General features: G+C 32.9%; 3 protein-coding genes across 3 annotated transcripts; 2 read left to right on the forward strand and 1 right to left on the reverse strand.

Annotated features, from left to right (window-relative positions):
• The first annotated feature begins 2,342 nt into the window (after positions 1–2,342).
• On the forward strand, positions 2,343–5,467 carry LOC106307461 (probable protein phosphatase 2C 12). Its single transcript, XM_013744425.1, has 10 exons — positions 2,343–2,553; positions 2,973–3,268; positions 3,399–3,570; positions 3,663–3,816; positions 3,914–3,977; positions 4,076–4,183; positions 4,265–4,390; positions 4,460–4,695; positions 4,791–4,993; positions 5,074–5,467. The coding sequence occupies exons 2-10, from the start codon at positions 3,071–3,073 to the stop codon at positions 5,097–5,099; spliced, it is 1,287 nt and encodes a 428-aa protein (XP_013599879.1). The 5' UTR covers positions 2,343–2,553; positions 2,973–3,070; the 3' UTR covers positions 5,100–5,467.
• Positions 5,468–11,679: 6,212 nt separating this feature from the next.
• LOC106308494 (F-box protein At1g47340-like) lies at positions 11,680–13,311 on the forward strand. Its single transcript, XM_013745654.1, is given in 2 exon segments — positions 11,680–12,053; positions 12,055–13,311. Coding segments are annotated over 2 exon segments (1,212 nt in total). The 5' UTR covers positions 11,680–11,723; the 3' UTR covers positions 12,937–13,311.
• A 349-nt stretch (positions 13,312–13,660) lies between these two features.
• LOC106308495 lies at positions 13,661–16,543 on the reverse strand. The gene is made up of 9 exons (XM_013745655.1): positions 16,043–16,543; positions 15,900–15,989; positions 15,645–15,806; positions 15,448–15,599; positions 15,241–15,366; positions 14,805–14,884; positions 14,291–14,489; positions 14,122–14,188; positions 13,661–14,027 (listed from the first exon to the last, which is right to left on the reverse strand). Exons 1-9 carry the CDS (start codon positions 16,287–16,289, stop codon positions 13,858–13,860), a joined length of 1,293 nt encoding a protein of 430 aa, XP_013601109.1. The 5' UTR covers positions 16,290–16,543; the 3' UTR covers positions 13,661–13,857.
• Positions 16,544–17,043: the final 500 nt, after the last annotated feature.

Raw genomic sequence — 17,043 nt, forward strand, 5'->3', positions numbered from 1 at the left:
ATAAGCAAAATATATATTATCACATATAATCCCTCCTCACCTAAAACTTTATAAAAGACAAAACTCATTATCATATACATCTCTTGGAAATGAAAACTTAAAACATAAAACACAAAATCATACAAAATAATAACCTAGATCACAAGTAAAGTATATCCCGCCCGTAGGACGGGCCGATCCTACTTCTAAAAGATTATCAAATCGACCATACTTGACTCATGAATTACTAAAGGGGTAATAAATTAGTTAAGTTAATATATAGATATATAAATTTTAATATTTTATAACTATTTATCAAATTATAATAATCATCTTATTTTTTTATTAAAATATAATAACAAGTTTCCAAGACCCTTTTTCGTTTTAATCGTATTTTGCTTAGATGATATCAAAAGAATAATTAGATTAATTTTTTTTTTTTTTTTTGAGAAAGGGCTTTAATGAAATTGAATTTGTAATAAGATATGATTAAGAAAACATAAAAGTTAAAACAAAACTCTAAGATCATTCCACAAATTTAGAGTAACAAATATTTTATGTTACTTGCCGTTATTAAAAATTACGACATCAATTAACAGACATATTACGTGCAACTGCAAAACTTTAGAGATATATGTGTCTTATGCTATTACGCCAAGTAAATGAAAGTTTACATTAATGATCGTGCATCTTCTCAAATTACTGAAGCATTGTTTGCAATGAATAAACAACGTTCTATATCAAAATGTATATAGAACTACTATTGCTATCCGTCTCATCCTCATTCGAGATCGGTATGATGTATGTCAAATTTATAGAGAAACTCTTCGCTAACTTCAATACCACATAATTCATTAGTTTACATTACACAACTATCATTCTTTTCCTCTCTTCTTCATTATCATGTTCAGCAAGTCATGAATCAGAAACCTCTATGGCCCAAGCTATTCGTACAAACGTTAACCATAAAACTCACAAACTCATCATTCCGAACCCAAAATACAACAAAACACAAACAACTCACCCATTATGGGTTCAATGTTATTAAAAGAAACAAACAAAAGACCATTTAAACTTCATACAACATCTTATATGTTACACACTGCAATATTTTACTATCAAAATGTTATACAACATCTATTCATACAAACGTTAACCATGAAACTCACCAAACTCATCGTTCCGAGCCCAAAATACAACAAAAGCATACAAAATATAAGTACGTAAACCTTATTCCGCGCGTAGCGCGGACCGACCCTAGTATCATTATAAAACTCATGAAAAAATGGAAGTACAAATTAAGTAAAATACACATCAAACATATTAAAATATCTTCACATACAAAATAAAATCACACCATAGAATTAGCTCATTTCATCTATTGTGTTGGGAGCAATGATCATATGCTTACAAAGATAAATATGTGTTTCCATTTTAAAAAAGCATAATATAAATATCAAAATAATACAATGTCACAAAAAAAAATCAGTAGATAAAACTCACATCAAATATAAATAAATGTTAATTTTAAAACTAAATAAATATAAGTTTTTTGCTCGAAGCGCGGACAGACCACTAGTATATCTTCAAAACAGTAGTTTCAAACTTAATTTTGAGACTTATATCTCCACGTTTTAAAAATTAAAAAAAAAACTTATAAACCGTAATTATAATTAATTCAGTTTTTATATTAAACTATAACCCATTTTAAATCGATGTTTAACTAAATTAAAACTAGAATTAAATTTATCATAAAGCTTCTGAATGAAAATGATCCAAGTTAGACTCATAATTGGATCTAGTTCAACTTTTAATTTAGTTAAGTGTCGATTTAAAATGATTTATAGTTTAATTTTAAAACAGTAATTCAATTAATCATGGTTAAGGGTTTTTCAGATTTCAAACTTCAATTGACATGGGAAATTAAGTCTGAAACTATTTTTCTGAGATATGTAGAACGAGATCATAGATCAGAAGACACAATGCTATATAATATTTGTCATTGGAAAATAGCTTGTATCCAATTTCTTTACATGTACACTTTTCCTAATAGAACTGAAAACAAGTAACACCAAATTTTTTGTTTGAAAACTAGAAAATAAAATACAGTAGAATTGAAGATCCAGGCGTGATTGATGTTTTCCAAGTAGTAGTACATATATATGTATAAAATGTCTTTATGTAATTTGTTGAATTTTTGCGCGAGATTTGGGGGTTAAGCCAGGTCGACCACGTGGGAATCGGAAACGACAGCGTTTTCTTTTAATTTGCGCCGAATAAAAACATAACGGTGCAGCTCATGGCTGAGAGAACGGCGAAGGTTTTCAATTAATTTAAAAATATAATATTACAACAAAAAGAAATTAAATAGACAGAAAAGAAAGAGACACCTTCGTTTGCGCGTTTTCTGTAAATCTCTCTCTCTCTCTCTCTCTCTCTCGGCTGTGTCCATGGCATTTCTGCAGAGCGCCTTGATCCGTGATTCTCGATCGGAGGAAGAACAAGAAGCTTCATCGCCGTCTCTCTCCGCGTAATATCCGTCGCCGATTATCGCATCTCTGTTCGATCCAAATCGTAACTTCTTCCCCCCCACTCATTGTGTAGTTTCTCCTCACGAATGTGATCGTATCGATTTCGCGATTTCGTTAGGCTATTGAGAATCTGTTCGTTCGATGCCTCAGATCATTACGTTCATATTCGTTTTCTTCACTGGATTGATTCGTTCAAAGCTCGTTTAAAGAACGCATTACAAATTTGATTTTTTTAGGTTTTTAATTAATTTTAAGATCTAATTTTAATGACTAGATCGTTTTTTTTTCTTCCTTGTGAGTTCGATCTAGCAATGGTGGATCGAAACGTTGAGCATGTGCTAGACATGTATCTATATATATATATATATAACAATAATAATAATAATCATGTATATTAAGATCGTTCATAAATCTATAATTAGAAATTAAAGAGGCTGTGATTAATTTTTAATTTTGTATCAGGTCTTTTGTACGGTGGTAGAGAACTAGAGACAGCTAGCTAGAGGAAGGTTTTAGTGTGTGTGTGTTTTTTTAATAATTTATTTAAGCTTTGGGAGACAATGTCAACTAAAGGAGAGCATCATACAGTTCCACTTTCGGTTTTGCTAAAGCGTGAATCTGCAAATGAGAAGATAGACAACCCTGAACTTGTACACGGCCAGTTTAACCAGAGCAAGAAAGGAGAGGATTTCACTTTCGTTAAAACAGAGTGCCAACGGGTTACTGGAGATGGCGTTACCACCTTCTCTGTCTTCGGGGTATTTGTTTGCTCTTTCTTGCATCTTGCTACATTTTGGACCTGAGAATATATTTTAATGATTGGATTGACGTGAACATCTAATTCCATTAATCCTTTAGTATTGATACCTCTCTGGTTAAATATTGTAGCTTTTTGATGGACACAATGGTTCTGCAGCAGCTATCTACACTAAGGAGAACCTGCTGAACAATGTACTAGCTGCAATACCCTCTGACCTCAACAGAGATGAGTGGGTTGCGGCACTTCCTAGAGCTTTGGTTGCTGGATTTGTTAAAACTGATAAAGATTTCCAGGAAAGAGGTATTTAACTCTTTCATCATTGAGTAAATTTATGATTTTAGTGAAGGAAATGTTTTGAGTTTTTGTTGTTGTTTCCTGTCCTTTTTTTTTAGCAAGAACGTCTGGAACGACTGTAACGTTTGTCATAGTAGAAGGATGGGTGGTGAGTGTTGCGTCTGTAGGTGACTCTCGTTGCATACTTGAGCCTGCGGAGGGTGGTGTCTATTACTTATCTGCTGATCATCGGCTTGAAATAAACCAAGAAGAGTAACTCAGCTTTGTTCCTTCTGCTGACCTTCAGCTAATAATAATAATGAACTTATTGTATGTAATAGAATCATAATATCTTTGTCTTTATTAACAGGCGAGATCGCGTCACTGCAAGTGGTGGTGAAGTTGGTCGGCTAAATACTGGTGGTGGAACTGAGGTACTTCTTTTAAACAATACATTGTCAACTAATGCTCGTTTTGTAGAATGTAAAACATATGACACTTCTTTGTGCTGTGAAAATCTGAATTGTTTTAGATTGGTCCTCTGAGATGTTGGCCCGGTGGTCTCTGTCTCTCGAGATCCATTGGAGATCTGGATGTTGGCGAATACATTGTTCCAGTTCCTTATGTGAAGCAAGTCAAGGTTCAAAACTCTTTAACTCTCTCTTGTTGTGGTTATGGGGCTAGTTGAAAAAAATGTATCTAATTTTTGGTTTTTGTGTAGTTATCTTCAGCTGGTGGTCGACTTATCATCTCAAGTGATGGTGTGTGGGATGCAATTAGTGCAGAAGAGGCTCTTGATTGTTGCCGGGGTTTGCCACCTGAAGCTTCCGCGGAACATATTGTTAAAGTATAATATTTGAATTGCTTATATTCTTTTCCATGCAGTACCTTGATGTGTTTTCATTGCTTCACACAGGCAGCTGTGGGGAAAAAAGGTATTCGTGATGATACAACATGTATTGTGGTTGATATATTACCATCAGAAAAACCAGCTGCTTCCGTGCCGCCTCCAAAAAAGCAAGGAAAGGGAATGTTAAAGTCCATGTTCAAAAGAAAATCTTCAGACTCCTCTTCTAATATTGAGAAAGAGTATGCAGAACCTGATGTAGTTGAAGAGCTCTTTGAAGAGGGGTCTGCTATGCTTTCAGAGAGGTTTGATTCTCTGAGAACAATAGTTAATACAGAATAATATATTTTCATTCATTTTGATATGTGAAACTTAACTTCGTTCTTGTTGTTTATTGCAGATTAGACACGAAGTATCCACTTTGCAATATGTTTAAGTTGTTCATGTGTGCTGTGTGTCAAGTAGAAGTGAAACCTGGAGAGGGTGTCTCGATCCATGCTGGATCGGCTAATTTCCCAAAGCTTCGTCCATGGGATGGTCCATTCCTATGCGCAAGTTGCCAAGAGAAGAAAGACGCAATGGAAGGGAAACGATCATCGGGAGGTATCTACTTACATTTCCTCCTGACTCCACTAAGAATGTGTGTGTTGCCGAAGCTAATAGTCAATGTTGTTATCTTGCAGATAGACATAGCAGTGAGAGCGACTAGCCAACAGATTCCACAACTTACAATTTATTTGGTCAATCTACTAACAAAAACAGTATTGTGAGGTAATATGGAGCGGCCTTATGGATCTTATGGTTGTTAATTTTCACCCAGAGATATGAGTTCGTTGATCAACCCACCACCATTCTCCAGCAAACTCCAAAGCAGTTTATTTTTAATTCTGATATGGCTCTCACTTCACACCCTCGTGAAAGTTCTTTTCTTTTCTTCTTTCATTTGTGATGCTTTGGTGTTTCATGAGTAGAACTAACTGCCGAGAGATGGTAGGTACAGAAAGATATGCGAGTCTGTGAAATTATTTCATGTATAAGACCAATGAACATATTTCTGGATAGAAGCATCATTTTCATATAACTTAAATTATATCTTTCGTGTTCGTTGGTTTATTACATAAGCCATTCTCTTCTATCGTCTGACACTTGATAATCTGACACTTTCAAGCTATGTATTCAAACAAGTGAACTTATTGTTTTAGGAACCCATAAAGTTTACATGTCAAACTCTAAGAGATAATAGAGCTCAGTAATAAATCAATCTGTGTCTATTTAATACACCAAATTCACAATAAAATTGCGTGAATCTGTTGCGGCTTTAACCCTAGGATTAATAAAGTTGTATGGTTTTAAGTTTTTACACTTGTTGATATAGTGGTACACCATTGGTTAGTACAATAAAGTTTTCAAAAATAAATGTTGTTCTTACTCTTAAGTTTGCAAAATCTATCTATCTATATATATATATATATATTATATAAAACAACATAATATGAATAACTCAGTGAACAATATATACAATATTTGGAAAGTATTTTTTTGAATTTTGTTTGTGTGTCATCACCAAATTCATTTCATTATAAAAATATGACATAATTCAGTAAAAATGATGACATGTTTTAATTTTGACATGTCAAATTGCATTTATAAAGTTTTAATTTTTTTTTGGTAAGATGCTTCAAATATACCAATATATTATATGTATCATCATTTAAAGAAAATTTTAAACTAATAACCAAACTAGAAATATATAATTTTTAAATTAACTTTGAATTGAAAATAAAAATATGTAAATATTTCTATTTGTATAAATTAAAATGATTATATATTTGTTCATTAAGTGTTCGAATTATGTTTTAATTTATTAATTGGCAAAAGACTAATCAAAAAAGTGAGATCCAAATAATCCACATTAGTATTAAATGATCCATGGTTTCCAACCACTAGCCTAATACCAGTAAACAGTATCAACATAATCATTATCTTAATCTTACAAAGAATTTTCTCATCAATGCGACATCAGAAACATGAAACTCACATGCAATTGGGCTTTGGTGGACCCAGATGATGTGGAAATTATAGAAAGTATAATACTGAATCGGACCCAAATGATCGATCAAGATGGATGGCACTTCACCAAAAATGGAAAATACACGATTAAATTTGATTATCAAGTCGAGCGGGTGTGCCCTGCTACAAGAAGGACGCTTCCTGTGTATGTACCAACTATCACCTCCTCTAAAGGCATATTATTAGAAAATATGTTGTCCACCCAAGATTAAGCATTTTTATGGAAAATAGTTTTAGGATGTCTATCGGTAAAGAAAAACCTGCGGGCGCGAGGGATACAAGATGATACACGGTGTGCACGATGTAGAGCAGATGAGGAATCAATAAATCATGTATGTTTTAAATGTCTCACGACTGTCCAAGTGTGGGCTCTCTCAAAAATCTCATCGAATGCAGTTAATTTCTCTACTTAATCGATTTTTTTCAAATATGGATCATTTGTTTTAGAAGATTTCACCCCAAGTGGATAATCATTAGTTTGCATGAATTTTATGGTATATTTTGAAAGGACGAAACAACATGATTTTTTCAGCAACATAGATACCAATCCTAGAGATACTCTCCAATTGGCAGAAACTGAATCAACACTTTAGATCGAGGCACAAACATCACTAATACAACGAGTCACCCAAACTAGAGAGGTGAGCCGGAAACATTACTTCACATATTGGGACGATGGTGTTTGCGGATAGGTAATGGAAAGAATAGCCAAACTACTCGGGACAAGCTTGGTATAGCTAGCACATGAGAAAAAATTGATGGGACGATGGAGGCAACGAACATGAGAGCCAGCCTTTCATCCCTTCATTCGGAATTAGAAATCTTCATTAGGGCAATGCAAAACATGAGGAATCTAAGACAGTTTCACGTAACGTTTGCAATGGATTGTTCTTAATTGTTGAAGACAGTTTCAGAACCAGAAATGTTTTTATAAAACGATTTTTATTTCATCTTCCTATAGTTTTTAAAACTCTAACAAAATTATCTAACATAAATAATTTCCTAAAATTATACTAAAAAAAACAGAAACAGTTTCTTTAGAATCTTGATGAACTTTAGATAACTAACTTAATATTGTTAGAATTACTATCAACCAAATAATCTTTTGTGAATCTAACCTAAACAAACGATAATAACAAGAGATAAAGATTTATTAAACATTTACCCTATCTCATAATAGGTTATATAAAAATTTAAACTTTGTTGTTTAATAGTTATAATTCTGAACTTATTTTCTAACAATGTGATCAAGATTTAATTATTTTCATTTTATCAAGATTTAGATCAAGATTTTATCATTTTATTAACAAAAAAGTAACTGATTTGCAAACTACCCAATGTAAATATATAAATTTACGTTTTTGAAAATATAGTAAGTTCATATGTATCCAACTAAACATTTTCAAAATAAATTTTTATACTACTTTTTTGCAAAGTAGAAATTTTAATATTGTTTAATAAATATGATGTCCAACTACATACATAATGATAATTTTACATAATCAACTATGGTAATCAACTATGGTTCAAAATCTATTTAAATAATATAATTTATTTATTAGAGTTCTACTTATATCTATTGATAAAAGGTTGTAATTTAAATTTGGACATATGAACTTTTCCGTTAATGTTAGACTAGATTGGATATTAAATATATAAATCTGAAAATTATGTTACTCTAATTCATTTTGCTTACCAATTGTTTGGGAATCAATAAACATGACCGATATTCTTACCAAATGACATTTAGTTTCTACATACAAAAATATCTATCTCTAAATATGACATACACAATACAATATCGTATACCTGAAATCATTTCATTATGTATTTTTACATTTCTCACTCCTACGTAGACTAATTCGAACCTTTTATTTATCAATATTTTAATGTATGCAATGGTGATTAATAACCAGTGCTATAGGGAATTGTTTTAACTAAGCCATTGCCTATTTTTTGTACATATAAATCAATTTATTGGTAGCAAATAAGGTTAGATGCTGTTTTAAAATATTCAATATTTCGAGCATGAAATGTTTACATTATTTTTTTGACACATATTTACTGGAAAAATTCATCCTAATATTCTTATAAGAAAACAAAATAATTATAAAACAAAAAACAAAATAAGATTAAGTGACAAAACAAGTAAGTAACTGAACTACAAACCACACATTCTAGTTTAAAATCAAATTTAAATTTAAAATAACTGTAAAAATCTTATAACACCATTTTATAAAATAATAATCATGCGTCTTTACCTCTCCTCCATCGATGTATAGCTTAGTCAATCTAGTAAAGGTTACAAAGACGGTATTTAGCAAGGCCTAAATATGACTTGTCGCTAATACTAACAAGTAAAAAGTCATGTGTTGTTTTTGCAAAAAAAACAGTATAATTGCAGTTGATAAAAAAAAATGCAAAATTTCTTCTTTTTTATTTCACCCAAAAAGTATCCTCTGTATATTAATCCTCGAGCATTACAACATGTTTTCATAGCCACGTGTCATCACGAGATTAATTCTTAGAATTGTTAGAAAAATAAGTTGGTCCATATAAACATATACTATGTTTTTTATTAAACTAACTATCAAATTAATTAGTAGTGTACAAAAGAATATTTTTTCGTTCTTTAAATAAAAGCTACGGAATTACCTAATATAGTTAACATATATATGACAATTAATGATTATGAATAATACATATTTGATAAAAAAAATTCTAATCTCTTTCTTTTTTAAAAAAAATTTATACTATTAAAAGAAATTAAATAATCACATTAAGCATATAATAAAAAAAAATTAGATTTTTCTTATATGATATATTTTGAATTTTTAAAAACGACTATAAATTATTAAAAATGGTAAAAATCCCACATTGAAAATTTTGTGATCAGTGGTTTAACTTTTTTTTGTTTAAGAAAGATACAAATAATCATATATCATAGGGGTGGGCGTTCGGATACACGTTCGGGTTGCTATCGGATATTTCAGTATAAAGGTAGAATCCGTTCAGGTATTTCTACACTTCGAGTCGGGTTCGGGTATTTATATTTTGAAGAAAAAATAAACAAATTATTCATTGTTTAAGTTTTTTGTATTTAAAATATATTTTAAATTAACTGGTTTTCTAATTTTTAAAAGATTAAACTATTAATAGGTTTGGAGATAAAACTTAAAAATAGAAAGACACTAATTTAGTTGCTGTTTTGAAATTTTAGATACAACTTTTGTTAATGCAAGAAAACAGAGCTTGATATGTATTTTAAGCGAGTAGCAAATGATTTTGTTCATAATTATATGTATATTATCTAATTTTGGGCAATAATCATCATTAATATAAATATTTTGAACAAAATGAGAGAAGTTAACTTGAAATATAGGGTTAAGTATACTTATGTTTGGTTATCTTCGGATATCCATTCGGGTTCGGATATTACCCGTTCGGATTCAGATATTACCCGAACTGGTGAAATAAGTAATTTGTTTTGTTGTTCTAATTAAATGATTTTTAGACCGAGCTGGTGAATATATACTAGACAGACATTTATATTTCGAGCATGCACTTATATTTTATAACAGCTTGATATATTAGATTTGAATTATAACCTGTTAATATAGTTTGCCGGTGATTTTTTTCAAAATTTTAATTCTTAGATATGTATATGGAGTGAAACTAATTTTTAATGATGTCCATTTTTTTTAGTTGACATTTATATAATTCACCGAATTCATAAAAGAAGTTAAACTTATAAAGTTAACTCATACCAATGAAATAAAGACGAGAACGAAAACACAATTTTATAGAGGTAGAAAATGAAATCACTTATGGAGAGTCAATAGTAAACAAATCGAGAGCAGAAAACCTAATCCCCTTTCGTCCTTATACAATCAATGTTTCCTATTTGGTTTTGGTGATTTGTGTCAGACGCAAAACTTAATTTTCTTTTGTGCATATGAAGTCTTAAAAATAATTAAAATGAGATGTAATATGTTAACTCTTCAACAAGGATGATATATTTAAGAGACTAACATTTGTATTCGTCATTTTATAATTGATAACAACTGTAGTGTTGCAAAATGTTAAAACCATTTAATAAAAAACATTATCATAAGAATTCACTCCGTGCATGCGAGTGTAAGTTTATTTGCTAAGAAAAGGAAATTCAGCAACGCCGCCCTAATTTTTTTTTTATATCTATCTTATAAAAACCCAAGTACAAATTATGTTTGTTTGGAAACATGTATAGCAATTTTGTTCTTAAACTTTGTTTGGAAACATATATTGTAGTTTAAAAAAAAGTTTGTTTGGAAACATGGATTGCAGTTTTAAAAAAAGAGGTTTGTTTGGAAACATAGATTGTAGTTTTAAAAAATAGGTTTGTTTGGAAACATTGATAGCAGTAAATTAAAAGAAAAAAAAGTAATGGGCTTATATTTTTAAAAAAAATTGGAAGTCCATTATATTATGAAAAACTATCTATCTGGTACCTAATCGGGTTCAGTTCGGATTTCCGGGTCAAAGATTTCAGCATCATTCTAATATTTTTAAATTTCAGTTCGGGTTCGCTTCAGATTTTTTGCGGGTTCGGTTCGAGTTCGGATAACTCATTTAAATTACTTTTAAAATTTTAAAATTCATTATATATTTATGTACTTTAAATTTCTCAAAAACTATAAATAAAATAATTTATTAAATATAAATTTGAATAACATATGTCAGGATACCTAAACTTAACATATAAACTATTTTAGTTTAAATATTTGGATAGAGAATCAATAATTATTTTAAGTATTTTTGGTGTTGTAAGTATACTTTTACTATTTTATATATTTACTATTGATTATCTGTATATATTTTCAAATATTTAAACCAGCTTAAAAGTATCATATATATTCTAGATGTTTTTATATATATTAAATCTAAAAATAATTAATATATATAAGTATATAAATATATTTCGGATACATTCGGGTACGAGGAATAGTCGGTTCGGATTGGATTCGGTTTCGGTTCTCCAAAAACCAAAATTTTGAATAATTCGGATATTTAATCAATATTGGTTTGGATTTGGTACTACTTTTTCGGATCGAGATCGGTTCGGTTCTTCAGATTCGGGTATTTTGCTTAGCTTTTATATTATTGACATGAAAAACAAATAGAAATATATTTTAAAAAAATATATTAAAAAGAAAAGGAAATTCAGGTCTTAATATAAACTTCAACACCTCTCTCTCTCTCTCACACAGCAAGCATAACGATCATGGCTTCGGATTCTATCCCTGTGGAACTCAGCCACGAGTTATTGTCAAGATTGCCAGCAAAGTCAATCGCTAGGTTTCATTGCGTGTCCAAGCAATGGGCATCAATACTTGATCGGCCACACTTCAAAGATTTGTTCCCTCCAGACGATACGTGGTGGATCTTTCCTCATCATGACCGAAAGTTCGCATGCGGGTATGCCTCTGGTTTGATCTATTTCTCTTGTATGTCGGTTAAGGAGGGTTACGATGGAGTGCCTGTAATTTGTAACCCTAAAACAGGACGATATGAGATCTTACCTTATATCAGAAGGTACAGAAAGTCGTATAGTTTTTTTTGGGTTTGATCCTGTTGAAAAGCAATACAAGGTATTGCACATAGCTTATCCATGTGGTCCTAATGATCACAGAATTATGACACTGGGAACTCAAGGAATGAGGTGGAGAAAGATCCATTGTTCTTTAAGACTTGAGAATCTGAGTGAAGGGGTATGCATTAATGGGGTTTTGTATTACTTAGGTGACACGTCTGAGTGTAAGAAAAAGATTAGGGAGAAGTCTAGTTTTGCAATAGCATGCTTTGATATTCGGTCTGAGAAGTTCAAGTTTCTTTATCCGGAGAGCTTTTGTGAATTGGTAAACTATAATGGTAAGTTAGGTGTTATTTACTATGATGATTTCACTGATGATGCTGTTGCGTTGCGTGTGTGGGTTCTAGAGGATGTAGAGAAACAAAAATGGTCGAAATATTCCTACACTCTGAGGGGTGATAAACTCTTCCCGCATTATGCTTCAGTGGTTGGAGTGATTTCTACTGGTGAAATTGTGTTGTCGATGGCTGATTATACGTCCAAACAACCGTTTTATATTTACTACTTCAATCCTGAACGGAACACCATTCGACGTGTTGAAATCCAAGGTTTCGGAGAATACCACGAAGCTTCCAAAAACCCTAGTAGAGTCTACGTCTTTTTAGACGACTGTAGTAGATTCTACCCTTCTGCACACCATGCTGAGGATCTTAATGTTAAGGATCCAAAGCTACTAAACTCAAGCATCTATGCTCCATATGTGTATAAAGGAGAAGATGAAGAAGTAGAAGAAGAAGAAGACGATGATGATGAAAATGGTTTTAGTCAATTTTATGGTAAAAAGAGGAAGAATAAACCAGATGAAAGCAGGAGTAGAAAAGGAAGAAAGCAGGAGGGGAACTAAAAGAAGAAGAAAAAGAAGAAAGTAGGAGGAGAAAACAGAGACAATCATTGGAGTTAGGTGAAAGCAATATGGGCATGTCATTTTGTGCTTTTATGTATGCGTTGATGCTTTTGAGTTATGTACCCTCTTTATAACTATTTTAATAAACCAAGTTTTCTTTTAAGATTCCATCTCTTCTCAGTTTCTAAATGCAATAGCATCCTCTGGGCGGTAATGAATACAAAACAGTGCGTGGAGAGTTTATATGTGACAAATAATTATATTTTGATGCTGTCTTAAACAGAAAAAAACGTGTATATATTGATAAGTAAATCGGTTACTCCTGCATGTTCACTCTTATCCTGTTGTGGATGTTCAAGGGTCAGAGCAAAAACATTTAGCTTATGATTCTTCAGTTAAAGAAGCTCTTCAATAACGTCCTCCAAGATGATAACCGAGACAACCTCTTCATTGCCAGTCACAATCCTTATAGACAACTGCAATGTTGCTGTGACCCTTTTGGAACTTATTTAGGATATCATATAATACACTGGAGACAAGAAGGTTATTAATATGAACGCTTGTGTTATAGGATATCATATAACGACGTGGTCAAGAATGTGATTTCCCGCAGAATTCTCTCATAATGTTTTTTTTTCCTTTGAGGAACTTAATATTTTGTTAATTAAGCTGACAAAATATATAAATAAAAAACTGATTCCAAACTGATTAGTAAAATTTGGTATTGGAGTAAAAACTGAAACTGGCTGACAGAGTTCAAGTTACAAAGGGGAGAAAATAATACAAGCAGCTCAAAACCAATCAACATCCATATACCCGAAGGATGCATACAAAGGAGTCAGGTTTGAACTGTAAAAATAAAAACAAGTCCAAAAATACACAATTGTTTTGGGGATTATTGGGACTATGGAGTCATCTTCTTTAGTCACTCTTCTTACTGCCGAAATATCTCCAAAAGAAAATGATTAATGCTACCAAGATTGCAATTGGTATGGCAGAGTATCCGGTCGTTGCAACAAAGTTAATATAGAGAGTAATCAGAATGACTATTGCAATGAGTGTCTGCTTCTTCCATTGAACGGTATCATTAACTGCAAATAGCAACCATGCCACAAAAAATCACTTTTTTCAATATACAACTTAAAACTAAAGGAAAACAATGGTATAAGTTAAACCAATACGTTCCCTCTTTTTTGGGTTGGTTTTGAGCCGTCAAGTGTGAGAATGAGTCTATTGTCCTCTTTATACCTTCCTGTAGTTAAAGATTAGTGAAAGTGAAAAGGATTACTGGCACCGAAACAGAATGATTATATCGATCTATATGTCTCTAATGAAAATAGAAGTTTGTGTAAACCTGAAGTGGCACAACAGGAGCGTAGCCTAAGAGATCCTTTGCTTTTGAGGAATCAAAAGTTCTGCTGCAAGAGAGCAACCTAACTCTAGAAGGTGTTAGCTGTGTTACTTTCATCCCATGTGGTCCAAGTAATTTATATGCAAGTTCCACAAGATGTGCTATTGGCATCATCACAACAGCAGGTATCTTTATACTTGGCCTGCAAAATTATAATAAAGTAGTATTAATCTGAGAAAGAAACATCAATTCCAAATGTGTTTTTTTATACGTGTTAATCTCTTTGGTAAGAGTTTTGCTTTATGAATTTCGGAGAAAACTAAAATTCAATTAACTAAAAACAAAAGCAAGAAATTGTTGGGGATAAGAGATAAGAAACCAACTTCTATTAAGTTATCAGCAGTAGAGTCATATGTACTGAGTTAATTGTGGACAAAGTTAAGAAACCAAATGAAATATCTAACTACGACTAACAAGGGGAAGAACCTTATTGTAGCTTGTTTTACCGAAAATGTACCTCTCATAGCCAAGTCCTTCAAGAAGCAGTGACATAAACTCCCAAAACTTAATTGACTCCATGTTTGCAATGAAGTATGCCTGCGCAGATTAAGCTACAACATATATATATCCCAAACTCTGGAGTACAAGGAGAAAAACTTCTATCAGGAAAAGAAAAAATCATAGTTCTAGAAAATGATAGTCCGTTTCCATGTAGTATGTCACCTTATTATAACCCAAGAGAAAACTAAGTCTAATCCATGTGGTATCAACCTTATAACCCAACCTAAAAGAAAAGTAAGTCTAGGAAAAGCTACGAGAACAACTTAAACTTCCTATAAACTATAGAACATTATGAATCAAGGTATATACAATAAGATAAAGAGCATCAGCAAAACATAGTGCCACTATCATATTAGACACGAACAACATGGAATCAACTGAAACCAAAATACCTGACCTGCAGCTTTTGCACATACTTCTCCTCCTGATGCTAGCGCTCGCTCAGCACAGACATGGGCATGCACAACGTTTTCAACATAGGTGAAATCATAGAGGTTACTTCCATCACCAATAATGAACTGGAGAAAAAAAGAGAACTGTAAGTACAAGGAAAACTATTGAATGTGCAAGGTAAAGCAGAACATGCATACAAACCAAACCTTTGATTTCCCAGCCCTGGCAGCAGCTACAAGAGACGGAACCAATAATCTATCACCAGGACCAAATATGCTGCTGGGACGTATGGAACAAGTGAGTAGTCCATTTCTTCCGTTCGCATTCAAGATCAAAGCTTCACCTTCAGCTTTAGTAGCTGAATACGAGTCATTGTGAAAACGGAAAGCTCAAACACAGCAACACAAGCATGATGCAATCCAAAAGAATACCTTGGATGGGTACGGCGTCGTTTCATTGGCATTCAGAAAACTGTTGACGCCATCAAACACTAGACTCGGAGAGCTTGTGTAGATGAGCCTCTTCACTCCAACCTCAACACAAGCATCAATTACATTTGTTGTCCCTACAGATCAAAATCCATAAAAGAACAACACGTTTCACAGAGAGAGAGAGAGAGAGAGAGAGAGACTTACAGAGCTTCGTTTCATCAAACTACCTTGAACATTAACAGAACAGTGAAGCTGGCAACTGTTGATGGATGAATCTGGAGCTGCCATGTGAAACACCAACTGTGCTCCTTCAAACGCTGTTTCCACTTCATATCATCAGAAACGAAGACGATACAATGCGAAAAGATACCTTTGATAACCTGAGCTTTATTCCGGAGATCAGCGGAGACGTACTGAACTCGACCGGATCGCATTGCTTCGCCGAGAAGTCCGGTCTCCTCGTGAGCATCGAGCTGTACCGCCGGAGCTAAATCGGCGATGCGGACGTGGAACATCTGGTAGCGTACGAGCATCTCCACGAGATGCCTAGCGGCGAATCCTCTACCGCCGGTAACGACGCACCACCAGCGCTCCGTCTCGGTAACTTCCGTCACCATTGTCTTCTCCGCCGAAACTAATTAAACCAAAAAAGAGGACGATGTTGGTAAGGGTAGGGGCTTTGATCGAACAATTGGTGAGCCAAATCGACAGTAAGATAGAACTCGGAAGCAGACTGAGAGAAGAGTTAAAGTTTAGTTCCCCGTGAGGAGAAAGTGAACGGGCGGCGGCGTAGTAGGTGGAAGCTAACGGCGAGAGCGGGGGCACAGGAGAGAACTTTGATAGAGAGAAGAAAAAGGAATATAATATAATCTTGTAGCTTGGGGGACTAACTCCAAATGCGCTTATGAAAAAAAATTCATTCTTCTTGTCCCTTCTCTTTTCTCATTATCTTTTTGTCTTTGAATTCCCTATACTAACATTTCTTTCTTTAATATATTTCTTCTCCACCTCATTAATTCATTTAATTTTTCAATTAAATACACTCAACCAAACACAACAACCAAATGGGGTCCACAAACAACCTTAACCAATCAGATTTACCTTGGCCCACATGTCTTCATGTTTCCTCTCCTCTCTCCTCTGTCAGCGTGAAGAGCTCTTCTTCCTCATCCTTCATTGACGATTTTGAAGCTTTAACATCGGGTAATTCTTGTCCGCTTTTCATGAAATTTTGTGTGAAATATCTTTTAAATGTTTGTGTAAACCATGGGTAACCTAAAAAAGTAAGAATTGATGAAAATTTGAAAGAGAAAAAATGAATTTAAAAACTGTGTATATGAATTTCGGGTTTAATTTATGTCCGTTTTTGAT

Source organism: Brassica oleracea, chromosome C8 (genome assembly GCF_000695525.1).
Source record: "Brassica oleracea var. oleracea cultivar TO1000 chromosome C8, BOL, whole genome shotgun sequence".
NCBI classification, from domain to species: Eukaryota; Viridiplantae; Streptophyta; class Magnoliopsida; order Brassicales; family Brassicaceae; genus Brassica; species Brassica oleracea.